Below are 27,283 nucleotides of genomic sequence, written 5' to 3'. Positions count from 1 at the left end.
TTTATTTCTTTCTCTGACTTATTTTACTAAGCACAATATTCTCTAGGTCTGCCCACATTGCTGCAAGTGGCAATATTTCACTCTTTTCTACAGCTGAGTAATGTACCACTGTGTGTGTGTATACCACATCTTCTTAAGCCAATTGTCTGTTGATAGGCACTTGAATTGCTTCCATGGCTTGACTGTTGGAAATAGTGCTGCCATGAACACTGAGGTCTGTGTATCTCTTTGAATTAGCTTTCTTGTTTTTTCTGAATGTATATCCGGGAGTAGAATTACTGGATCATACGATAGTTCTATTTTTAGTTTTTAAGGCATCTTCATACTGTTTTTCCTAACGGCTGCACCAATTTACATTCCTGCCTACAGTGTACATTGGTTCTCTTTTTCCATATCCTCTCCAACATTAGCTACTGGAGACTTACTGGTGATAGATATTCTGACAGGTAGGAGGTGATACCTCATTGTGGTTTTGATTTGCATTTCTCTAATATTAGTGATGTTGAACATCTTTTCATGTTATCTGTTATATCTTTGGAAAAATGTTTATTCAAGTCTTCTGCCCATTTTTTGATTGGATTTTTTTTTATACTGAGTTGTATTAGCTGTTTATCTATTAACCCTATGTCAGCTGCATCATTTATATATTTTCTCCCATTGTCTTGCTTTTGTTGATGATTTCCTTTGCTGTGTAAAATATTTTAACTTTAATTATGTTTCATTGTTTTATTTTCACTTTTATTTCTTTTGCCTCAGGAAACGGAACCAAGAAAATAGTGCTACAATTTATGGCAAAGACTGTTTTGCCTATGTTCTTTTCTAGGAGTTTTATGGTTTCATCTCTCACATTTAGGTCTTTAAACCATTTGAGTTTAGTTTTGTATATGGTGTGAAGAAATGTTCTAATTTCATTGTTTCACATGTCTGGTTTTACCAGTACCATTTGTTGAATATACTGTTTTCCCTCCATTGTATATTCTTGCCTCCTTTTTTATAGATTATTTAACCATAGTTGCATAAGTTTATTTCTGGGCTCTCTGCTCAGTTCCTTTGATGGACGTCTTTGTTTTTGTGCCAGCACCACACTGTTTTGGTTATTGATACTGTAGCTTTGTAGTATACTGTGAAGGCTGGAAGGTTTATATCATCAGATTTATTCTTTTTCTCAAGATCATCTGGGCAATTTGGGCTGCTTTGTGATTCCATAAATATTAGGGTTATTTGTTCTAGTTCTATGAAAAATGCCCTGGGCATTTTGATAGGGAACGCATTAAATCCAGAGATTGTTTTAGGTAGTATGGTCATTTTAACAATATTAATTCTAATCCCAGAACGTCAGATACATTTCTATGTTTTTGAATTGTCTTCAGTCTCCTTCATGAATGTTTTATAGTCTTCAGCATATAAGTCTTTCACCTCCTTGATCAGGTTTATTCCCAGAGGTTTTTTTTTTTTTTTTTTTGGATACAATTTAAAATGAGAATTTATTTACTTTCACTTTCCGATAGTTCACTGTTAGTGTATAGAAACACAGCAGATTTCTGTATGTTAACTTTGTATTCTGCCACCTTGCTGAGTTCATTGATTAGTTTGAATAGCTTTTTTGTGGAGACTTTAGGGTTCTGTATATCGGGTATCATGTCCTCTGCAGATAGTGACAGGTTTACCTCTTCCCTTTCAATCTGAATGTCTCTTATTTCTTTTTCCTGTCTGATTGCAGTAGCTAGGATTTCCAGTACTATGTTACAGAAGCAGTGAGAGTGGACATCCTTGCATTGTTCCTGAATTTAGTTAGAAAGGCTTTCATTTTTCACCATTGAGTATTACCCTGGCTGTGGGTTTGTGATAAATGACCTTTATTATGCTGAGATACGTTCCCTCTGTACCGGCTTTGATGAGAGTTTTTGTCATGAATGGATTTTGAATTTTACCAAATTCTTTTTCTGTGTCGCTTGAGATGATCATGTGGTTTTTGTTTTTTCTTTTGTGAATGTGGTGTACCACATTGATTGATTTGCAGATGTTGAACCATCCCTGTGACACTAGAATGAATCCAACTTGATCATGGTGTTTGATCCTTTTCCTATATTGTTGGATTTGGTTTGCTAATATTTTGTTGATGATATTTGCATCTACATTTATCAAAGATATTAGCCTGTTATTTTTTTTTTTTGGTGACTCTTTATCTGGTTTTGCTATCGGGTTAATTGTGGCCTTATAAAATGAACTTGGGAATATTCATTCCTCTTCAGTTGTTTGGAACAGTTTGAGAAGTATAGGTGTAAGTTCTCCTTTATGCATTTGGTAGAATTCCCCCAGTGATGCTATCCAATCTTAGACTTTTGTTTGCTGGGAGTTTCGTTTGTTTTTTAATTACAGATTCTGTTGCACTTCTAGTGATTGGTCTGTTCAACAGTCTGTATCTTCTTGACTTGGCCTTTGCAGGCAGCATGTTTCTAGAAATTTGTTCATTTCTTCTAGGTTGTTCAATCTTTTTCCTATGTATAATTGTTCATAATATTCTCTTGTGATTTTTTTGCATCTCTAGGGTATTGGTTGTTACTTTTTCTCTTTTATTTATTGTTTTGTTTATTTGGATCCTTTCTCTTTTCTTCTTGGTGGGGCTGGCTAAAGATTTATCATTTTCATTTATCTTTTCAAGCATCAGCTCTTGGTTTCATTGATTTTTCTATTTTTTTTTTAATCTCTATCTTGTTTATTTCCTCTGCGATCTTTACCATTTCCTTCCTTCTGCTTATTTTAGGCTTTGTTTGTTCTTCTTTTTCTAATTCTTTTAGGTAGTAAGTTAGATTGTTTATTTGAGATTTTTCTTGTTTCTTGGGAAAGACCTATATTGCTATGAGCTTCCCTCTTAGAACTGTCTTTGTTGCATCCCTTAGATTTTGGAAATGTGTGTTTTCATTTTCATTTGCTTTGAGATATTTTCTGATTTCCTCTTTGATTTAATAGTTGACCCATTGGTTTTTTAGTGGCATATTGTTTAGTATCCACATGTTTGTTCTTTTCCTGTTTTTCTTTCTGTAGTTGGATTTCTAGTTTCATACTGTTGTGGTTGGAAAAGATGCTTGATATAACTTGTTTTCCTCTTAGATTTGTTGAGGTTTGTTTTGTGACCTACTATGTGATCTGTCCTAGAGAATGTACCATGCACACTTGAAAAGAATATATATTCTGCTTTTTTGGATGTAGTGTCCTGTTGATATCAATTAAGTTCAGTTGGTCTATTGTGTCATTTAGGACCTCTGCTGCCTTATTGATTTTCTGTCTGGATGATTGGTCAATTGATGTCAGTGGGATGTTGAATTCTCCACGTAATATTGTATTATTGTCAATTTCTTCCTTTGTTAGGATTTGCTTTATGTATTTAGGTGCTCTTGCATTGGGTGTATATATGCTAATGAGTGTCATATCCTCCTCTTGTGTTGATCCCTTTATATATACAGTGCCCTTCTTTGTCTTTTGTAATAGTCTTTGTTTTAAAGTTTATTTTGTCTGATATGAGTATTGCTGCCCCTGCTTTCTTGTTATTTTCACACCTTTTTTCTATCCTCTCACTTTGAGTCTGTTTGTATTTTGCCCTGAAGTGAGTCTCTTGTAGGCAGTATATTGAAGAGTCTGGTTTTTATTCAGTTAACCACTCTGTGTCTTTTGACTGGATCATTTAGTCTATTGATATTTAAGGTAATTCATGATAGGTATGTACTTATTGCCATTTTATTCTTTTTCTTCTGGTTGTTTTTGTAGTTCTTCTTTGTTAATTTCTTTTTGAGTTTTCCATTGTGGTTTAATGATTTTCTTTTGTAGTATGCTTGAGTTCCTTTCTTTTTCTTTTTTTCTTTTGTGTTTGTGTGTGTGTATACCTGTTGTGGGTTATCATGTGTCCATATATGTTGACCTATAATTAACCTAGTTGCTTTAAAGTGATAATCAGTTAAGTTCAAACACATTCTAAAATATCTACATTTTTACTCCCTTCCCCACATTTTGTATTTTTGATGTCATATTTTGTCTTTATGCATATCCCTTTAGTGTTTATTGTAGTTATAATTGCTTTTACAATTTTTTTTTAATCTTGTACTGGCTTATTTAAGTGATCTTCAGTCCTTACTACGTATTTGCCTTTCCTATTGGGATTTTTCTTTCCTATAGATTCTTTCTTTTCCATTTAGAGAAGCCTCTTCAACATTTCTTTTATAGTAGATTCAGAATTGCTGAATTTCTTTCAAGTTTTTGCTTGTCTGAGAAATTCTTCCTCTCTCCTTCTAAATGGTAATCTTGCTGGGTAGAGTATCCTAGGTTGCAGGTTTTTCGCTTTCAAGACTTTGAAAGTATTTTGCCACTTCCTTCTGGCCTGCAAATTTTCTACAAAGAAATCAGCTATAAGCCTTATGGGGGTTCCCTTGTAATTGACTCTTTGCTTTTCTCTAGCTACCTTTAGAATTCTCTCTTTAACTTTTGCCATTTTAATTATGATATGTCTTGTTGTGGCCTTGGTGTGGTCTTTGTGTTCATCTTATTTGGGATCTTCTGTGTTTCCTGTACCTGGATATCTGTTTCTTTCTTTAGTTTTGGGAAGTTTTCAGCCATGATTTCTTCAAATACATTTTTGATCCCCTTTTCTCTCTCTTCTTCTGGAACCCCTATTATGCATATGTTGGAACATTTTATATTATCCTATAGGTCTCATATATTGCTTTCATTTTTTTTCCTTTTGTCATATCATTTATATTCTGTCTGCTCTTCTTGTTGGGTGATTTCCATTATTCTATCTTACAGACATTTACAAGTATTTCTTTGTCATTTAGTCAACTATTCATTACTTCTAGAATGTTTTTAATCTCAGAAATTGAATTGTGTATTTTTGGTTGTGTTGTCTTTATAGTTTCTGGTTCTAGTTTAAAATGATCTGTGTTTACTCTTAATACTCTTTCTTTATTCAGTTAGCTTTTTTATTACCAACTTTTTGAACTCAGTGTCTGGTAGACTGATTATCTCTGTTTTATTATTTATTATTTAAGGACTTTCTCTTTCTCTTTTAATTGGGAGTAGTTCCTCTACCTTTTCATTTTATTTAACTTTCTCTGCCTCTATGAATTTAGGAGAAACAGTTATGTATTGTGGTCTTGAAGGGGCATTTTTAGTGGCAACATGCCTGTGTAGACTGTTTGTGTCCAGTGTCTTTGGTGCAAGGGCTGATTTTGATTTGGATGCCAGCCATGTCTTTCCTCAGGGTGTGCTGGCAGCTACCACCTTGATAGTGGGTGTTGTTGGTGTTGGAGTATCTAAAGCCTGTGCAGGGTGTAGGGTAGGACTTCCTCTCGACTCTGTGCCTGTCTCTACCCTGTCAGGAGTAGGGTTTACACTGAAGTTGCTGGAGCAGAAGCCCTGAGGGCCAGGCTCCAGCTGGCTCTTTTCCCTTTAAGTGTGTGCTTTTCCTTCTCCCTGCACTGAGGCCTTTGCTTGAAAGAAGGAGAGTGCTAAAGTAAGTGGGGCTTATGTGCTTACAGTGGTCTGATGTGTGCCTGTGTGGGAATCTGCAGCTCCCCTCATAAGCAGACTAAGTTAAGTCTTTTTCCTCATTGTGGTTGTCCCAGTGCAAGGTTGTGGTGAAGAGTGGGTGGGACAGGAGCATTCATTAGGCTGGGACTGGGGATAGGGACATTGTGGTTGGAGGAACTGAAGCAGCTGTGTTACTGTTAAAGGTCTGGGCTGCTTTGGGGGCTCTGTCCCATCTAGAGTACATCTCAGGCCTCTGGGCCACCTCTGTGCTGCTAGATTGAGACTTTTCTCAGGATCCAGCTGCCCTAGATCCTGTGCCAAGCTGTAGTATGCAGTGAGTTGTCTGGAGTATTCACCTAGCTTGGATGGGGGAGTGTGGCAAGGGAGCAGCCACTAGGGCAAACCTCTCTCCTCCTTGTTTGTTGGCAGCCAGTGCCTGCACACTCTTTGTGAGTGGAGTGTAGACTTCGCCAGCCTTTCTCTCTCTCCCAGTGATTCTCCCAATAGCTAAAGGGGCTTATCTCGTCCACATAGGACCTCAGGATGGGAGGCCCAGTCTGTGATTTGCCCCCTCACTCCCTAGGACAGAAATCTGCCTGTGCGGTCTTTCTTTTCCTCTCCCAGGAGCACAGGTCCCAAGCTGATCCTTTTTTCCCCATCCTACCCAGCTATATGGGAATCTTTCTTAAATCCTTGGTTGTATAGGAGTTGTTCTGCCAGTTTCCAATCAGTTTTCCATGATAATTATTCCACATGTAGATGTGTTTTTGATGTGCTCGTGGGTGGAGGTGAGCTCCGTGTCCTCTTGCTCCAGCATCTTAATCTCCCTCCCCAAAATATTTGTTTTAAAAGACGGCTTTCCTTCTTTTTTTTAATAACCATGCCTTTTCAGCACCAAATTTTTTTGTTTTCACTTTAGCCTGTTTGTATTTAAAATCTGCATTACAATCTTCCTTGAGTCTTTGTACATATTAAAATAAAAATGTGCTAACAACTTCACCTTTTGCATTTTTTATTTACACTTTTACTTGTTTCAACTTACTATAGACTTTAGTCTGATCATTTTAGGTTTTGAATTTAACAATATTTTATAGGCACATTAACTGCTTCCTGGTTTATAAGGAGTTTTGTCCACAGGGACTTCATTTACTGCAAATAATTGCACAAATAAGGTCAGACATCTTTATCAACACTGTCAGGAAGTCAACACTATCAAGAATTCAAATGTTATTTTGGAGCAGGTATCTGCTTTCTTGTATTCCAACTAATCCCTTCCTGAAAGAAACTCTATATGAAATATGTATCACAATGTTTTAGAAGAAATGCATAATCAAGAATGCATTTGCTTTTTGTCAAAAACCTGTCATTTGTTTTTAATCCATGTATACACAGACTATATTTTGACAACCATAATCTAGAATTGATTTATTGTGTTTTCTTTTTTCTCAGGAGAAGCCTGAACATTTACTAATAAGTCAGTCAGTGACACTTCCCATTAGTTATCAGTATCAATGTCAACGAATAAGTCTACTTGGGGAGCATTAAATAAGTTAATCAAGGAAATTCCCTCAAACATGCTGAATTTATTCTAGTGGTCATGAGTGGCTTCTATGTGATTATATTTATAATTCAGTTTAATTCCATAGATACTTACGGTACACTAAAGAGAGGCAATAATAAACTACAGTTCACTCAAGGAATGGAAGATTATTGATGTTCTAGTAACTGGAAGCTCTATGTCTTTTCAATATACAAATTTCTCTGAATTTACATGAGGCTAGATCTCTGGCATTTCAGAAAAATATAGATTTATATAAGCAAATATAAGGTAGTGCATTTCTCTCTATTATATTTCAACTTACTAGTTTGGGATCAATACATATTCCATACCTTTCATTTTAATTGCAACATCCAATGTAGTATTTATTCTCAACCAACTGAAAAATGTGTTAAACATGCCTTTTCCTCTGCCCAGATTGTTGGAAAAAGTTAAATAATGACAAAAGTAGTTACATGGAAGACACCACAGAAGACCATACTTGTGTTCTATTTTATTCTTAACCTTGAAGAAAGCTTACCTTTCTCAAATGTCTCCCAGAAGAAACAATAACATTTAGCTTAATTTTTTTGGAATTACTGTCCTAGTGAAATTTATAATGATATGCTGTTGAGAAGTTTTTATTGAAGCAGTCTTGTCTGTAGATCCAGATTCACTTTTTCCCTTCCAGGTTTGGCTTTTTTAATGAAATTATATTGACACTTAGTTACTCTCATTTGAAATTTTTTCAGTTTTATCTGTTTGTTTTACTCCTTTAGTGAGTAAATCATTGGTTTTTGCTTTATCATTACCTAAATGAAAACATGTATTTATTTCAATATTTTCACTTTTCAGAATATTTTTCTCAGCATTTGGGCGAGTATGAGAATGTACTAGCAGCACTGGAGGACTTAAATCTTTCCATCCTGAAGGCAATGGGAAAAACAAAAAAAGTAAGGACACTGTTGTTTTCTATAAAATCACTTTGAAAAATATTTTTCTTGAAAATCATACTTATTTCTTAATGTATCAGGAACTATAGATTTATTTTTATCACTGATAATTTTTCTTGACATAAATGAGCTATTTTATTTATTTGCAATACAATTAAAAAAAGCTTACCAGATGCCAGGTACTGTGCTTCATGCTAAGGATACAGACATAAAGAGCTGTTCAAATGGCTCTTATTCTGGTGGGGAGACAAACGTGTAAATAAGTGATTAAATATAGTACGATGGAGAGAAGCATAACATAGAACACCTAATTCATGCTAGAGGAGATGACACTTGAGCAATTTGAATTAAAGGAAGTAGTTACAGCTGGGCAAAGAAGAACCAGACACAAGGAACATCACATGCAAAGGCCCTGTGTCAGGAGGGACAACAGGCATTCAAGGAAATAAAGATGGCAAATAAGGCTAAAATACAGAAAACCCAAGAGTGACGTGACATGAAATAAAACTGATGTGATAGGGAGAGGCTGCATCTTCCATGATGTTTTAGTAAACATAAAGATTTAGACCTGTATCCTAAATGCAAATAAATCAGCCATTTTAAGCAGAGATGTGAAAACTCATGCAGTCTTTTGAAAAGACTGTGAGAATTAGTTTGGGCTTAGGGTGGAGAACGTGGAAGCGCAGAATCAGGAAGATGAGTGAGGAGGCTAGTTCACTAATCCAGTTGAGAGATGTTGGTAGTTTGGAAGTATTCGCAGAACATCTGGAGAAAAGGAAATGAATTGCTCATACCTTTGAGATCTCATCAGTGGAACTTGGAGAAAGATTGAATATGGGGATCGGGAGGAGGAATAGTCAAGGATAAATCCTAGTTTTCAGCTTGCGTATCTGGGTCGTGACACTATCAAGACAGAGAATGCTCCAAAGAGGACCACGTTTAAGGAGATAAGATCAGAAGTTTTTTTTAGGTACATTGGATCTAGGCTACCTTTGAAACAACCAAGGAAAGTCAAATAAACCACTGGATACATAGATCTAGATCTGAGAGGTGGAGTCTAGACTGGAGATATCAAATTTGTGAATTGTTAGTGCTTAGGCAAAGAGCTCGAGTGATGTGTCATCTGGAGAGAGCATATAAAGTAAAAAGAGAAGGGAATGTAACACTGAGCTTTAAGGAGCTTCAGTTTTTGATGGTGAGTAGAGGAGAATGAGCTCACAAGACAGTCATAGGACTGGAAAGAAAGACAAGAGGAAAGCTGGCCGAGTGTAGTGTCCAGAAGCTGAAGAAGAGAGTATGTCGTGAAGTAGGAAGTGGGCAGTCATGTTGACTTCTATGAAGAGGCCAGGAGAGATGAGAATGAAAATTTCCATTGTCAGTAAGTCAAAAAAGATATTTTAGCATGTAAGGTGCATAACAAGAAACGAAAAAAATTAAAGCATATATGGAATTTCTGGATAAAGACAGTAGATTAATAATATGAATCTATGGTAAGGAATTCTGCCTCTTGAAGCTCCATGAAAAAGTCCAAAATTAGATTTTTTTTAAATGGGGAAATTCATAGCAAAAAAATTTGGAAACTGAAAAGCAAATGGACAAGCAGTAGTTGACAGAAGACCTAAGACATGGAGAAACCACCAGTTTGATTTGTAGAAAGTGTCAGGAATTGGTGGCATTAGTTGCCACTGGAAAAGGAGGGGAATGGCAGGGCTAAGACAAGGTAACCAATTGGAAGTCTGGGTAGGAAGCAGTTAGATCCCCGGATCCCCTTATCTTCTCTACCCAGCTAAGCAGCTGAGTGTTCATCAATCCAGGTAGAAAACACACTCTTGCTCTCTGAAAAAGTAAGGGAGAGTCCTGGCGTGGCATCAGTCATAGCCGAGAGATTAAATAAAATTTATATACTACATGAAAACACATCCAGCTCTCTTCCCTAACTTAAGTCCGAGTGTTGGCAACTAGGCATATATCCTGCAGGCAGACAGGGAGAGGTTGTCTCTGAGAACTCTAACCAGTAAAAGAGAAAAGACCTACAAATTCTCCAGTGATCAGCTTGGCCTGAATTCTCCTCTGATTGCATAATCAGCTTGTTTGTAGCCCACCCTTAAGTATGCAGTCAGCCAAGTGCCACCAAACTCCCTACAGGAAGAAAAAGAAAGCAAAACAAACTGAAAAAGAAGAAATACGGAGGAAAGGACTAATACAGCAGACTAAGCAGAAAGATGAACATTTTAAACTAAGGTCCTAATCTCTTCCAAGAGATAAGAGAAGATATTGCATTCATCAGGCAAGGACAGAATGACAAACAGTGGACAACCGGAAAATAAGAAAGTGCTTTTGGAAATTTAAACAAGAGAGCAGAAATAAAGACTTGATAGAATTTTGGAAAATGAAGTTTGAAAAGTCTCCCCAAAAGTAAAGCAAAATAACATATGAAAAATGGTACATCAGTCCAAGATGTCCTATATCCAAATAATAAATTACAGAAAGAGAAAACAGGAAAATGAAATCTGAATACGTTTTCTCTTGACCTCTTCAGGAACATTTGAAAACTGCATATAATTTTATCACTTGGCAACTTCTCTCCAGAAACAGTAATTTTTAAAATCTCTCCTTGATATGGCTGGCTTCTTCTCTTCTTTGTTTTAGGTCTTACCTTAAATACCATGTCCTCAGAAAGGTCTTCCCTGACCACCTTATCTAAAAGAGGTTGTCTTTATTAGAGTAATTCATTTGTTCCTTGCTGTCAATTACCAGGATAATTAACCATGTATTTTTTTTTAAATTGCTTGTTGTCTGTAAGAAGGGAGAATGGCAGTGTCTTTTTTGAACACCCAGAGCCTAGCTGTTAAAATGGCCTTGACAGTTAAAAGAAACTCAATAAAAATTTACTGATCAATTAAATGAATTGACAAGATAGATATTTATACAGCTCCAAAGGCTAAATATTTTTGCTCCTTAAAGAAAAATTGCTCTTAAGATCATTTAAGAAGTTTTCAGAATCCCTTTAATAAGAAAGCAAAGCAGTATTCTTCCTTATTTTCTCACAATTTGCACTAAAATCATGTCCTTTTTCCTAGTCTTAATGCAAGGCTTTGTGGGATGTAAATCAAGGTCAACCTGTTATTTTGGTCTCTTAGGTCAAAGGCTTTCCCAGCACTGACTCTTCAACATGCATTGAACCATATAGTCATACTGCTTAACCAAGGATAAGATTTTTGATTTAAAATAAAAGAAGAAATGGTCAAAAATAAAATTAGATTATTTGCACGATAGCTCAAAATGAGTGAGATGCAGGAGTTCTGACGTTTCTCCAAGCCACTGTCAAGCTGACGTCCTCTCCAGACTGTCCAGCACAATGAGACTTTCTGGCTGAGAAATTCAGTATTTCCTTCTGAGAGTCTCTCTGTATTTTTCCCAGATAAAAATCCTGCCACAGTAGGAAGCCTGACTGTTCTGGGCTTTTATGAAAAATGCAGTGCAAGCCACTGTGGTCTGTCTCTACTGGCAATGCATTTGTCTGCTGTCAGAGGAGGGAGAAAGTGGATTTCAGCTGCTTAACTTAAACTCCAGGATGGATACAGTCTGCGCAGATAGAAACTCAGGACAGTTACAGTCTGTCATCTCTTTGTTCCCTTCCTCCTCCTCCTCCTCCTCCTCCTCCCTTACCCCCAGCCCTTTGATAGAGACTCAAGAGTTACCTGGATTATTTTATTTGGCTTATTTTTCTGGAACAAGTGCCATAGGTCAGATTTCAGAAGGTCATTTGAAAGCCTGAAGGTCTGAAGGTAACTAAAACCTGAACTTCCTGACTTTGGAACTACACCCCCCAAAATGGGTTTCTCAATTTGTATTTCTTCTGTCTACAGTAGGGTAATAAGTAAATTATGTCACCAGTATGCCATGTGCTTATAATCTCAAAAGCACATGCAGAATTCCGGTGCGTAAGCTAAAATTCATCCCGGGCCATGTTATATGAGCATAAATGGGACTCCCATAAAGCTTACTGTCAGCGCTTCCAAGGAGACCATCATAAGCTGAAGTGAAGAATAGTGTCCTTAAAGTAATTATTCACAGTGTGGCGGTCGTGTTGCTGAGTGGAGCCGGGAAATGTCCAAATTAAAACCTGTATATACATTTCTCGTTTTCTTCTAAAAGTTATTTTTCAAATAAGCACACCCTACAATACATCACCAATAATCAAAAAAAAAAAAAAGTTGAATCCTCGTACTGCTGTGCATCTGTCCCTCCCTTGCCTCTTAAGTCTGTCTTTGGGATCTGTGTTGCTCCCCTGGCATTTGTACACACCATTTCTACCTTTCCACCTCTCCCCTGTCCCTGTTTCCTTATATTTAGCACCTAGGCCTCCCAAGCGCCCATAATCCTTCCACAAGTTAAAAATTATAATCATTTTGTTTACAAGAAGTCTTATTAAAAAGAAAAGTAGAAATAGCAGTAAGTCTCAGAGTTCCTATCTGGGGAAAGAAATCATGATTAACTACTATTTTTACACTGGTTTTATCATTAGAAATTTCCCCTGTTTTCCCCAGGCAAAATATAGGCGCTGAAATACTACCATGTGTGAAATAGGAGCACCTTCCTAGGCTCACAGGAGAAGCCCCTTTCAGGCTTGTAGAAGGCAGGCACTTCATTCTTCATTATAGTCTCATTATAATCCTTTTAAGCATTCATTAAAAATAAAATGAAAAGTATATTCTTGGACTCTAGAGCAACCATAGGGAAACATTTTCCAAAAAGCTTATTTGACATCCTGATTGTTCCTTGAAATGACCTTTTATGTGGATGTGTTTAGGGAAGAGGAGACAGAGAAGCACATGGAAAACGGGAGAGAAGGCTGCAAATTTGGCCCAATAGCAGAGAAGCCCTGTGTCAGACCCAAGTCTTAGACTCCTCCTTACACAAACGTGGCTAGACTTCTGCCCAGCGCTGGCAGAGGGGAACCCAGGTCCTTGGAAAGGCTGCTTCATTAAGTCTTGAGAAGTCTGAAATACTCGCTCACGTACAGAGTGAGAATTGTGGGCGGAGGATTGCTGTCTGGGGAGGGAGGGCGCGGAGCTGGTATCACAGACCTGACCCCGTTCACGTGAATATGACTTTCGGGGTCATTTTAAAGTGAGATTACTGTTAGGGTGCAGCCCGTGAGGTGGGTGATTAGTTTAGGCAAAGAACATTGACAAAGTGGTAGCGAGGAGGCTGAGACGGAAGCTCACAGCGAAGCCTGGGCAGCTCAGGACCTGGGTCAGCGCCCGCCTGGCAACCGCATCATTAGCTCCGTTGTAGCTGCAGCCGCAGCCCTGCCTTATTACCTGACCGCCGACCCGGCTTCCCTGAGACAAGTTGCCAGACAAAGCCCAGTGTCTCTTCCCTACTAGTATAAGGCTGGAGTAGCTACGAGCAAAAAGGGGATATGAATTAACAATAAGGGCCAACTAACATTTATACAGAGCCTTAGAGTATTCAGCATCCTTTAATATGCATTATTTCATTTATTCTTCGTAACATCCTAATGAGGAAAGTTAAGTAAAAGAGGATAGACTTATTTCAAAAATGTGGAAACTGAGTCACAAAGTGCTTAGTTGATTTATTAATATCATAAATTGAGTGAGATTTAAGCCAAGTGATTTTCATTTGAAATTTTTTTGAGGTTTCTGTGGTTCTATATTGAACATATTAAAAATAGGTAATTCTGAGTTGTATCGTGGTACAAAAGATTTTTGGTGTTGGATAAATTTGTTCTTTGGAACAAACCCTTCAACATTCCACTGTGGCTCAGCAAAGGCTGGAGACTTCAGCTCCCCTGGTAAAGTTATTTTCAGTTTGACTAGTGAGCAAATAGGTGCCCAGAGCTTAGCATAATATGTGAAGAACATCGGTAAGAAATTATAGACAGAAGCAGATGATGATTAAATACTGAAATAATTAAATGCTGAAGTCAAAAGATGAATGGTGCATATGCAACATTCTAGACAAAAACAAAATTCATATATTTTAAAACACATAGTCTATTCTCATCAGAGAAATAGGTGGAACTTTAATTAGAAAACAAGGGAAGTTACATGCCATATTTAGCTTTTTACTTGGAGAAAGAAATATATCCAGAAGAAAAGCTAATATACACAAGAGTAAAAATATTGGTGGCCCTCTGAGCTCTGCGTAGTAGATTTATAAAGGATCCAAAAGCATCCAAATAGAAATTCAACTGATTTCTTTTTTCCAAATTGCTAACTATTCCAACACTTTTCATTCTTTATGTACTCACTTAAAATACCACGTTTACCATTTGCTACATATTTATGCTCATGTTTGTGTCCCAGCTGACTTGTTCCACTGATAAAACTTTATCTTCTAATATTATTAACACATTGTCTTAATTCTTGCTCAAATATTTGAGTATATTTGAAAACGTGAAAATGCAAGGCTACCCTGGTTGTTCTTCCTTACCAAAGAGTTGCTTTTTTCTGTTTTGCCATTTTTATAGGTTTTATAGCTGTTTTTTTCCAATTCCTGTGGTTTTGCATTAAGTTTGTAATGTATTTTGTAATGTAAATTTGTAATGTAAAATTATAAAAAATTTTAAGAGATTGTTATCTTGGAAATATTATGCCTTCCCCTCAGGTGCATACATATTTCTTCACTTATCCAAACTTCCTTTTATGTCTCATTAAAATTTTTAGTAACTTCATATAGTTTCAAAACATGTCTTATTCAATATATAGATATTTTATGTTTTGTTGCTTTTATAAATGGTTTGTCTCTCCCTGCTTCTACCTTCATATTGGTGTTACATTGGAAAATGATTGATTTTTTTGTATATAAATTTGATAACTAGGTTAGCGACCATCTTGAGTAGCTGTTCCAACTGTGACAGTCTGTTTGTCTTCCTTAACTGATATTATAGGTTTGAACATTGAGAGCCATTGCCACTTAGTGGAGGAACCAACCTAGCTCATCTGTCTTCCAGAAAATCTAACCAATCTCTGTGTTGTCTTGAGCTTTCTTGGCTCACTGTCTTCCATTTTTCTACTCTGAACTTTGAGGCTCCACTTTATGCCTATTTTTGTTATGCAAAGTTTCAAAATCTTCAGTGCCACAAGACCGTAATGAATTGTAACCTCTACATTTTGTATCTTAGAGAAATGAGATTATTTCCCACAATACCAAATATAAAGTTTAAAGGTTTCACAAAATACTACAAATAAAAGTTTGTAGAAAACGTAAACAGATTATATTTTTGTGAGAAGAGAAAAAACAAATAATAAAACAATGAACATGTTTAATTGATTGCTAATATGTTGAATAGGCTGTGAATAAACTTGATATTCGAAAACAATAGATAAAACTTCAGAGGTGGGAGTGAGATTTGAATAAGGAGGTGAGACTGGGCAGGATTTTAACAGAGAAAGGAGATAAAGAGCCTGCAGGTAACTATGCGTCTTTTGACCTCTTAAGTAGGCCGTTTGTGGGCCTTGTTCTGCCAAAGGCCTTCAGTCATATCCAGAAGAGGCAATGGTTTATCAATGGGTGGGGCAGGCCATGTTGACTGTAGTTTGCCACATTTTACCTTATTTACTGTTTCCTGAAGGAGTAGTATAAACAGCAAGCAGTGATCTTGCGTATAATCTTGAGTTGAGAGGACTTGAAAAAAAATAACTCAATAAATTCCTAGAGCTGTGACAGTTAGAGGCCCCAGGTAGATCTCTGGTGTACCCCAAAGCCACAGGGATCCCTGTAAATAATCGCTTTTTTCAGGATCCCTTTTTCTTTTCAGACGATCCCACCAATTCTTCCAACCCCCCTCCCCTCCCCCACCCAACCGGAAGTAAAACATGGTGAGAAATTGCTGTATTTTGTGTCATATACCTAGCATTTTGGAGCTGTTAATTTTCTTCATGGGAATCTTATTTTTAAATTTATCCTTCTTAAATCGCTGGCCGGAACACAAACACTTATGTTCTATCTAATGAAGTAGTGAGTAGAAAGTACACTACTTTATTTAAACAGAGAAGGTGATTTGCTTAAGGATACAGTTCTGAACTACAGTTGCCTTCATGAAGTGACAGCCCAGTTTCGGAAGAACTGATCTTTGAAAAGTTCAAAGCGAGATAAGGGAAAGAGACGTTAATACAAACATTTCTAGGGGATACACAGCACAGCATGTGATTCCTTCTGTCATGAGAGTCAAATCTGATATGACATTTCTTTTGCCTAAAGTGTGAAAGTGCAGAGGGATAGATTAAAAAATGGACCGTGTTGTATTTCTCAGATCCGACAGGCATCGGTCATTATCCTGTTGAAGTTGTCCTTTCCCTTTCTTGTTTGCTATTGCAAACAGAAAATACTAAATGTTATTTGAGGAATATTTAGCTTTGCCAAAGTTCTTGTTAGAATAGTATATTCAAAACCAAAATAAATACGTGGTGCATTATCCCTGTGCTTCTTGTGTGGCTACAGGACGGTAGCGCTCATGGCCACATGGTGCTGTGTGATGTCACTTTTGGAATGATGTCTTCAGTGATCTGACACATGTGTACAAGCTCGTGGCCTATAGCTCTAACAGCCCTGCAGGGTTGCAGCCCAGACTCTACGAGTGTTTCTCTGGTGTGTTTCAAAAGTGACACACTCCTCGAGTTTCTTTGAACTTGGACAACATTCAGTTTGAATTTCTGTGATGGCTCATATTCCCTTTCCAAGATTACCCATAGCCCAGTACGCAGCTTGACTTCTGACCGTGTGGGAAGGAGATTGTTTTCACTAATTGTGCATGTAGGTGTCCGAATACCAGTGTGTGTTGTTACTCTGTGAGATTCAGTGTCTACTCAGGCAACCTCTTAACTTTCCTTTTTGAACCCAAATAATAATAATAATAATAATAATAATAATAATAATAATAATAATAATAATAAACCTAACATTTATTGAGTGACTTACCAAAGACTATGCCAATGCTTTTATTTTAGTATCTTATTTCATCCTAATATTTTATTAGGTAGGTTCTGCTTTGTTCCTGCAGTGTTTAAAGAAACTAAGGCAACAACGTATTAGGTCATACAGCTAAGATGTAGAGGGTAATCTCAAAACTGATGCCCTGGGAATTTCTTCCTAGCCTTCTTGGCTTGAAGCTACCATGGTTTCTTGTCAGTTTCTTGAAAACATGACAGAGTCATGACAAAACCATGGTTGGCTGGAGAGAAAAGAAAATAATATTTTAGGACTTGTTAGTTATAACAGTTATCTACTGCTGCGTAACAAATCTCCCCCACCACCACCATTACCTATTATTTCATGTGGTTTTTGAGGGTCAGGAATTTAGGAGTTGCTCATTTGGATGATTCTGACTCAGTTTTGAGTTGAGATTGCAGCCTTCTGAAGGGTCTTGAGGAAATGCTTCTGAGCGGCTGTTGGCATATTCAGAGGGAATGTGAGCATCAGCCATGTAGCTTTGGTTCATCATCATGTGGGGCTCTCCTTAGGGCTGCTTATACGGCATGGCAGCTGGCTTTCTCCAGAGCAAGACCCAAAAAGAACGAGAGACAAAGAGAGTCAGGCAAAGAGATGCACAGAGAAAGACTAAGATGAGAGAGACTAAGATAATCTTGGCAGGAACTTTCTACCACAGTTTCTTTCACTTCTGCCACATTCTACTCATTAGAGTCAAGTCAGTAAATCCAGCTCTCCTTGAGGGGAGGTGAAATAAACTCCACTTATTCAAAGAAGAACTATCACAGAATATGTGCACACATCTTTAAAACCACTGTAACAGTCAACTTTTAACTGTGTGTGTGTGTGTTGAGATGGGAGTCGTGGAAGGAAATCTTTATCTGTTTTTTTCTCCCTGTTAATATTTGTCTCCATTAAAATAAACCAAATTGTTTTATAAAATTGACATGTATGTCCATCCCTTGTCTTAGTTGAGTATTACTAATGCTGAAAGACAGTGAGAGTCAGCTATGTTTTTAGAACTGTGCCTGTATAATAAAATAGGTATCAAAAGAGCCAAAATATGCGTAGCCAGAGAGGAAATACATTTTTATGTGTTTGAGTTAAGTTAATATTAAAGATGACTTGTCTACAATAAGCTTTTAAGGAAGTACTTCAAAAGTACCAGCTTTCAAAGAGGGTTTCCATTTTTTTTAATGACTGAAAATCCATGTCTCTTAGGAATGACTCCATTCAGTCACTCATTGAGCAGAAATGCTGTGCTGGGAAGTGGAAAGGAATCTAAGTTTTGCCACACAGTGTCCTCAGGTGGCTTACCATTGAGCAGAATGCATAATGCAGGACTGTCTGTAACGCAAAGCTTTGAACAGATTTTATAGGAATGGTTCAAACCAGGTGGTAAGAATAGAAAATAGAAATACATTGCTTTGTCCAACTAATCTGGAAAGTTACCAAGGAGTAAATGGCATTTAAGCTGAACTTCGAAGAATAGAAAGAAGGTCTACAGTCAGAGATTGCTGGAGAAATAGTGGGAATGGAAGTCACTTCCAGGAAAAGAAATAACGTAAGCAAATGTGTGAGAAACAAATGTGTTTTCATAGAAATACAGGGAATAAAGCATGTTTGAAGCATAAGGCTATTTTGGTTGCTAGTGGGTATTCAGGCTGGAAGGCAAGCTGCTGGGAAATTTATTAGAGTTTAATTATTAAGCAGTAGAGGGACACTGAAGATTAAACAGAATAGTCAGCACCATGGAGGTCAGTCAGGCGAGCTCCGACTTCTCTCAGACACACTTAATAGGTTCCCCACTGTAACCTCTAAAATAAGGGTAATGTTTACTCCAGCCGTAATATTGATCTTCATTTGAAAGAAAAGATACTGTGCATAGTATGCCATTTTGTGGCATATTTATGTGCATCTAGGTGATTTTTATGAATTCTAGAAAGTTTCTATTTTCAACAAGGATTACATACCCATATAGAAAAAGTATAATGGAACTATGAATTTTCTCATTTTTAAAAGTCATTCTTTTTTTAAAAATTGAGTTATAGTGAGTTTATAATGTTGTGTCAATTGTGTGTACAGCACAATGCTTCAGTCATACATGAATATACATGTTCATTTTCATATTTTTTTTCACCATGAGCTACTACAAGATCTTGAATACATTTCCCTGTGCTACACAGTATAAACTTGTTTATCTATTCTACATATGCCTGTCAGTATCTATAGTCTCGAACTCCCAGTCTGTCCCTTCCCACCCGCCTCCCCTCTGGCAACCACAAGTCTGTGTTCTATGTCTGTGAGTCTGTTTCTATTTTATATTTAAGTTCATTTGTCTTCTTTTTTTTTTTTTTTTAGATTCCACATATGAGTGATATCATATGATATTTTTCTTTCTCTTTCTGGCTTACTTCACTTAGAATGACATTCTCCAGGGACATCCGTGTTGCTGCAAATGGCATTATGTTGTCTTTTTTATGGCTGAGTAGTATTCCATTGTGTAAATATACCACAACTTCTTTATCCAGTCATCCATCGATGGACATTTAGTTTGTTTCCTTGTCTTGGCTACTGTAGATAGAGCTACTATGAACATTGGGGTACAGGTGGCTTAAAAATGTCATTCTTAATCTGATTATTTTTTGGTTGCTAACAGTCAAAATGAATTAAGAAACACAAAGCCAAGGTTGCCAGCACTGTTTTCCTATTCCAGTATATTTTTGTATGATCCATAAGCAGTAGATAAAGGCCAAGAATTTTTGGCTTAACAACAACAAACGTTTATGCAAAATATTCAGAAAATATTTGTGTGATGATTTTTCTTTTTTTTCTCAGGGACATCAAAATATGTAAGTTATTCTTTTTCTCCATCACATGGTCATGTCGTTTTTCTGTATTGCTCTGAAAATTAGGATTTCAGTTAAATGAAATTGGGGTAGAGAAGGGATTAATTTACAAGTGTTATCTGTAAAGGAGAGAAATGTATTCTGATTTACCTTATAATTTAGTCAAATATGAGCAATAATAACAATATTATTATAGTGAACATTTGTTAGCATTATGACTTCCATCTTTTTAAGAAAAACATTAGATCACTAAATAGCACACCTGTCAAAGTTTCATTATAATATATGCAATATTAAAAATGACATTATAGCACTTAAATATTTTAAATGAAAAAGAAATCACCTATATTACTGTCACCCAAATAAAAGGGCTGTTTTCACGTTTGTGCCCCCTTCAGTTCTTTGTTGCGTCTACTCTTTCTTTTACTCCCCGTGGTTGAGTCAGCCACGCAGTCCCAGTGACTTAGTCTCTTTACTGTTGCTCACACCCATGCTTTTCGCTCTCAGCCTGCTGTCTGGGCCATGTTAGGCAGAGTCACCATAATTCTCACTGAGATTCTTTGCCACAGACCCCAAATTCAGTATTCTGCTTCCCGTGTTGTCTATAGAGCATGCTTCACCCTGCAGGATGAGAAATCATTCCAAAAAACAAGACTTTCCCTCATCTGCCTAAAACCTTGCAATGGCTCCCCATTGCCCTCAGGAAAAAGTCCAGACTCTGCCCAGGGCACACAAGTCTGGGCCCTCCCTGTCCATCTGGCCCTGCTTCTCTTCTCTGCAGTCCAGCCTCTTGCCTGTTCTGTGTGATTCCTGCCCCAGCCATACTTGGCTGTTTACAGTTCCCTGAATTCTGCATGCTCTCCATTGCATCTGGACTTTGCCTTAGCGTGGTCCTTCTGAGTGAATGAATTCCTTTGCCTTCCCCAGGTTTTTTTCTCGGGGCTTCAGTTATCCATTTGCTTTTTTTTTTTTTTTTTTTCAATATTGTGAAGAAGTTTATTCTCCAAAATGATCAGTACATTAACTTTCTGTCAGGTGTATGTAAATGTGTGTATATAATTTGACAAACTTGTTCTAAAAATTTTTTTTCTTCTTTTCTTTTTTCCCATTTGCTTTTAATCTGGCTGGTCCTGTAATATTCCTAGCGACAAGGGCTCAGTTTAAATGTCATTTTCCCCAGGAAGCCCTCCTTGACCACCGAGGGGAGGTGTGTGCTCTGAAAGCACTCCACACATACCCCAATGACTGCTCCTACCACTTTACGCTGGCTTGGGGTACCCCGTGCTGCTGGGCTGGTTAAGGCACTGAGTAACATTGTTTGAATACATATTAGCCCACAGGAAAGGCAAGGACATGCTGCAGATCACTGCTGAGCCTGTATCGGCTGGAAGGGAAGAGGGGCTTAGTGACTGCCGCACGATTCTGAACAGCTTGGAGAGCCAAAGTGACAGTTCATTCCAAGGAATTGGGGGAAAAGTAACGAGGGAGCAGATTCACAAAATATCCACCAAAAACCGTTTCTAAAGTCTGGACTGTTCAGTTGCCCAGGGCAACAACATGCTCTTCCTGAATTTACCAAAGCGTGAAGCTGCCTGTCTCCTGGGTTCCACTGGTGCCGAGGGCAGTCAGGGCCCCCAAGCAGGGAGCCAGATGGCACTTTGTGGCCAGCTGGGGTAGGCTGAAGGAGAGAAAGGGATCGGCAGTTTAATCATGGGGCTCGTACAGTTTATATTTTATAAAGGATGCTACTTGAAAAAAAAAAGTCGGTCAACATCCAGTTTTCTCATGGTTGGATTTTCCCCCTTAGTCCTTATGTTGAACTTGCCTTTAAAATAGTTCTTTCTATGACACATTGTCAGTTCATGATCTTCCGTTCTGACATTTTGAGAGCTGTAACCAAGATTATAATGTGGCAGAACCCGGTAGGCGCAGGTGAGTAATATTTTTAGAGTTTCTTAGAAACATAAACCTCATTTCATGCTGATAATCTAAGAACAGGGAGGAAAAAGAGACACAGCATAGATTTCACGTAAAGTAGCTTGATAACATATTTAGTTATATGTTCTTCACAGTTTTAAACACTTTTCCCCACACAATTATTTTTAATAATGGTGAAGCAAAGTGGGCTTGTTTCTGGGAGAACTTCAGTCTGGTGAATGCATAGAAATGCACGTATATCCCTGAGTAGAGACAAACATGACTGTCAAGGTGCAAATATTGTCAATAACTGAATTACCAAAATCCAACAGGATTTAATTCACAACAATATAGGAAATTAACTGAAAAGGAAGCACAGCTCCTAGTCAGCTATCTCCTCATTTATGTGATCAAAACAGATCATCTGCAAAATATGTACTCCTACAACCCCCTGGAAAGCACAAAGGAGGGACGTGGAACCTGCCTACCCAGAGTTATAAATAGCGTCACGAGCTGAATCCAGTGCCTCTGAATCCTAGAGAGAAAACAGAAATTAGCCTCAAGACCAGAAGACACAGACTTCTTTTGAAAAGCAATAAGCAAACAAAAAAGGATGTGGTGTGGAGGGCTTCAGGGTGCTTTCTCAGTTCAATTTAACAAGCACACTAGGAGCACCTACCATACTCCAGGTGTTGCCAAATGCTAAGCACCAAGAACATTTGTAATAGGAAGCAAACATTACCCTGCAATGATGTGATGGCAAAAACACTTTGATTGATAGCTATTTACTTGATCATGGTTTTGCAGGATTTTTTTCAGCTGATAGAAAAAGTGATTGTTGATTTGATAAAGAGAAATAGTAGGAAATTATGTAACCCCCCTCCTTCTCTGACCCACACGGTTTAATGCAAAATCATCAGCTCTTCCTGAAAGGGGCTGTTTTCTTCCTTTAATTTTTACTCTCCACTCCTTTTTATATTTTCTCACACATATCAGAAGCACAAGTAAAGCCCAGTGAGCTGATCGTCAGTAAAAGAATAACTCCTGCAGGTTACTCATTTTAGACAAAGCGCTATGTAGAGAGCCCGTATTTTATGTAGCCTAAGAGACATTTTGTAAGCGTACCTTTCTAGATTCTGAAAAATTCTGAATTTTGAAACACGCCTGGCCCTGAGAGCGTCAATAAAAGATCGAGTTGAGATGGCTCTGTTGTTGTTCATGGCGTGGTAATAGGTCTTAGTCATTCTTTCAGACCACCGGATTGTATGCTTCAGCAATTCTGAAATGCAGTCCTATCTTACATTTAGAAAAAAAGACCAGTTCTTTGAGAAATTCATTGCATTTCAAGAGCAGCAGGACACATCATGCATCGGCAAGTGAAAATTGACCCCTGGTGCAATGGGGGAAAGTATGGATGGATTTATTAACCTTTCAAAAAAATGACACTCTTATGAGGCTGAACCAATTATGTTTGTGGCAGGAGCACTGGCATGTAATGAATTAAGAATGTCTTCACTTGTAGGCTTAATTTACTAAGAGGAATCAGGAGCTACATTCTGAAAGTAACTGATGATCTGTATGACTTAGATGGTGTTGAACATAATCAGTTGGTTTAAAGAATATTTCCTTTTTATATTGCTATAAAGTGAGATTAATTGCTGTGTCTTTAAAAGCTCTTTATCCTCTGTAGTGCTCTGTAGGAGGTTTCCTACTTGTAACCTGTATCTTCTTCGGAGGTGAAGACTGTGACCTCAAAATTGTGTCTTACATCTGGAAAGTCTCTTTAATCAAACTACAGTTAAGAAAAGCCCGTTACCACACACCTTCCTATGGAGTTGCGTCCTAAGCAGACGGGACAGCTGACTGCTAAGCCTGGGAGCTCTCTCTGAGAATGCGTTCCGATAGAAAGGAAGTCAGGGTCTCACACCAAGGCTCTGTCCGCTCTCACTTCCACTTACCACCACTCAGGGCTCCAAATCCAAAATTAAACATATAGCCTTGTATTTAGAGTAGGATGACTTATAGATTGATACCAATATTTTCTCATTTTACTGTAGTCGGACACTGTATTAATCACTGAGGGACCTGTAAAACCACAGAGTCCTGAAAAATGAACAGATTTAGTATTTGGTGCCACCTGGGGCTGAATGTCCCCCAAAGGGCATGAAACTTCAATAGAAGCATAGGTCCTAGGGCGTTCTTCTCAGCCATGCCCAGATAGCTGAGCCCAGACGACCACTTGGACCGAGCTCCCTTCACGTGCCTGACCTCTGTCCATGCCTGGTTCTATGCATCTTCCATGATTCTTCCTATCTTATCCCACCTGACCTTTTCACACAGAATCCTATGTAATTCTTAAAAATAGGGATAGCTGCTATTTATTGAGCAAATAATACAAACCAGCCACCAAGCATATGTTATCTCAGCTAATCTTTTAGCTCAATTGCATGACTCTCATAGCCAAGTATGGTAGACATGGTAGGTACTCAATCTTGTTTCCTCACCTCTCTCTTCACCTTCTCCAATAGTTCATTTATTTCATCCTGAGATTCCTTTATGTAACCCAACCAATATTTATGGAGTACCGTGTCTGCTCAAATCTTCTGGAAAGCAGATGCCAAGATGGACCTAGGAATATGAGAAAATTTCTTGGGAGAAATGCCTGTGAAAGGTCAAGGGGAGGGGACACAGGAGCAGTGGGAAGACCCTTCACGCTGTGATGCAGTCCCTCTTCATCGTAGAGAATACGTGACTCATGTAGGTCTTTATTCTTGATGCAGTTTTATAATGAGGCTAAACACTACAGTTCCTAGAATGTTCTGGAAATATTCTGAGACCAAGGTTGACAGCGTAAGAGAAGGAAACCTAATATTTCTCCCTGGAGTCAGACACACTGGTAATTATTAGCATTGCCACATGAATGCCGAGTACCTGATAGGGAGCTTTAAAGACCACATTAGTATTTAACAGGCTGCTATAAATGCACCGTCTTTAATCAGAAAGAATAAAAGCTTCCCTTTGCTTTCCTCTGGGATTCTACTTAGTGTTTCCACATTTTCATCGTTAGAATTATTTTCTTTCATTTCATTAAGAAAATAGTTATTCAGCAGTGAAGCAGCTGACCTTAGTTCCTGTTTACTGAAGTAGGACGAGTCAAGGATCATGTGAAATATCAGGATGCATGCAGCAGAATGACCATAATTCTGTGTGCTCTGCATGTCCCTGCATTGACCTTTCATGAGAGCAGGTAGTGTTACCAAGTCCAAACTCGTTCTGCTTGCCACACAACAGGCCAATAAATTGGGAGACAGAGGTGTTGGGGCAAGGAATAGCGACTTTATTTGAAAAGCCAATAGACCGAGAGGATGGCAGACTAATGTCTTGAAGAATCATCCTACTCAAGTCAGAATTCAGGCTCGTTTTATACTGAAAGTGGAGGGGGTGTGTTGGTTGTTGCAAACTTCTTGCTGTAGGAATTCTTTGTTCTTGGCAGCTGTCCACGTGGGCCAGCTCATGGTGCCTCTGTAAAACCTCTAACAAAACAAATGTTATTTTCTATTCTGCAACTTGTTGTCTTTATGTAAGTGCAGAAGTGTTAATATCATTAAAGATCAGAGCCTTGAGAAGAGGCTCTCCTGTGTATTTCAGGCTAACAGCAACAGGCAACATTCTCTTACAAAAGGTGCAGAACCAGTAAGACTGAGCCTAGAAAGCAGGGGACGGGGTAAAAGCCAAAGGAACAGATCTAATATGGAGACAGATTTGTTCTTTTCTATTTCAATAGCAAGAAAAGGGTAGAACGGACATGAGACATTTACTTCACCTATGGAAAAAAGAGGGGAAAAATGGTTCTCTTCTTCCCACCTAGCACCAGTGAACAACGACAGCCTGTTCTGGGCTGGAAGCTGAGCCCAGTGTTCCCATTTCATAGATTTGAGGAAACAAACACAGGGGAGTTAATGGACTTTCCTAAAGTCACACTACGAGTTAATGGCCAAGCCTGTCACCCAACATGGAATCACATCTTCCATGAGCATCAAAAAAACATGATTCAAAATTGGATAGAAATACTCAAAACAGTTCCTTTCAGTCCAGTCACTGAACTGTTAACACAGGGCCACTTCTGAGCAGAAGGAAGATTATCACTATAACCTCCCAAGTACAGGGTTCTACGTCTGTTGTCATGGCAAAGAGCAAAATCTAAGCTTCTGATTAAAATGAATTCTTTTGTAAGAAACTATCAAGATTCTTATCAGAATTTCATCACTGCTATATAGTCTTTCCCTTTTCTTCAGGCCTGGAGCTCAAAGTGCCTAATTGAAATTTGCTTTTTGTTATTTACATAAAAACTGAATTAATTTTGCTCTGTGCGTTTCTTGATTTTTTTCAGCAACATAAACATTCTTTAATCATTCTGAATATTGAATGTTTTGATTTCAGTAACAAAAAATAGACTGATAGATGATAAAGTTACAACTTGTTTCCTCCACATTTTAAATTTTACCGTTTAATATTAAGGTTTTTGAGTGTTTGCTTGAATATAGAACACAGAAAATCTATCTCAGATATGAAAGAGGAATACAAAATTATAAATGAAATACCTGGCAGCCTGGAGATACTCATTTCAGCATGGACTTTGATGAATCTTTATGTGAAGGGCTTAAATGTTTCTGAGAAAAACCTTCTGAAGCTGATATGATTTAAGCGTCTCTGATCAAGAAAAACAGATTTTCAGAAATTATGCTGCTTTTTTTGGCTACTGTCAGCTAAAGAGAAATTCAGCTGCAATTTACATGACATTTCCCCTCCGTTTTAATTGCTCCGCTCATTCTCTGCCCTGGAAGGCTTTCCATCCAGCAGCCCCTGAAGGGCAGTTTTAGTGTCAGGAGCCTCTGCCCCTCAGAGCCTCAGGAGGCTGGAAATTGCTGTTTCTCTCCAGAGATGCTCAACACCCATCCAGAAATGATGGAGAGGATTTTTGTTTTTTAAACACTTTTTGATATGAGGCATCAGGAAAAAGACAGCTGTGTTCTAGTCTGCTCTAGGCAAGCTGTGTGATCTTGAACAAGTATCCTTTGCCTCTACCTCATGTTGGAAATGAAGAATTTGTATTCAGTGGTCCCTTCCCGCTCTATTATGCATTGTCTTTGTTTAAATGTGTCAACTGAAATAAATGGGCAGCCTGAAAGTTGAGAGTTACGTTTTATTTGGTGGGAGGACTCCAGCTGGGATGACAGCCTCTCAGATCACTCTGAGGGACTGCTCCGAAGAGGCAGGGGAGGAGCTAGGATACGAGCTTTACAACAGAGTCCAGGTAGTTGGAACATTAAAAGATTACTTGTTATCTAAAGAAAACCAGACATCTCAAGTTAAAGAATTTAGTGCTTTTCTAGGTACAGGAGGAAGCAAACATTGGGCTCATTGAATTCATTCCTTTGACAATTCATTCCTAGCTATCTAGGGCCAGTATCCTGTCCTTTCTCATTCTGAGTCCCCTCAGGGTGCACCATTATGAGTGGCTGCAGAGGCCGGGCTGCAGGCTTGTCTTC

The 27,283-nt window shown here is 38.0% G+C and overlaps 1 protein-coding gene across 1 annotated transcript in view; it reads left to right on the top strand.

Moving 5' to 3' along the window:
- The window catches only part of NECAB1 (N-terminal EF-hand calcium binding protein 1), a 233,463-nt gene that overhangs the window by 111,504 nt on the left and 94,676 nt on the right, over nucleotides 1–27,283 (top strand). Inside the window, exon 5 of the mRNA XM_031439294.2 lies at nucleotides 7,913–8,010. Coding sequence (XP_031295154.2) covers nucleotides 7,913–8,010 — 98 coding nt within the window. The remainder of the gene's footprint in view (nucleotides 1–7,912; nucleotides 8,011–27,283) is intronic.

This window comes from Camelus dromedarius, chromosome 20, assembly GCF_036321535.1.
Source record: "Camelus dromedarius isolate mCamDro1 chromosome 20, mCamDro1.pat, whole genome shotgun sequence".
NCBI classification, from domain to species: domain Eukaryota; kingdom Metazoa; phylum Chordata; class Mammalia; order Artiodactyla; family Camelidae; genus Camelus; species Camelus dromedarius.
This window is presented reverse-complemented; position numbering and strand designations above follow the sequence as displayed.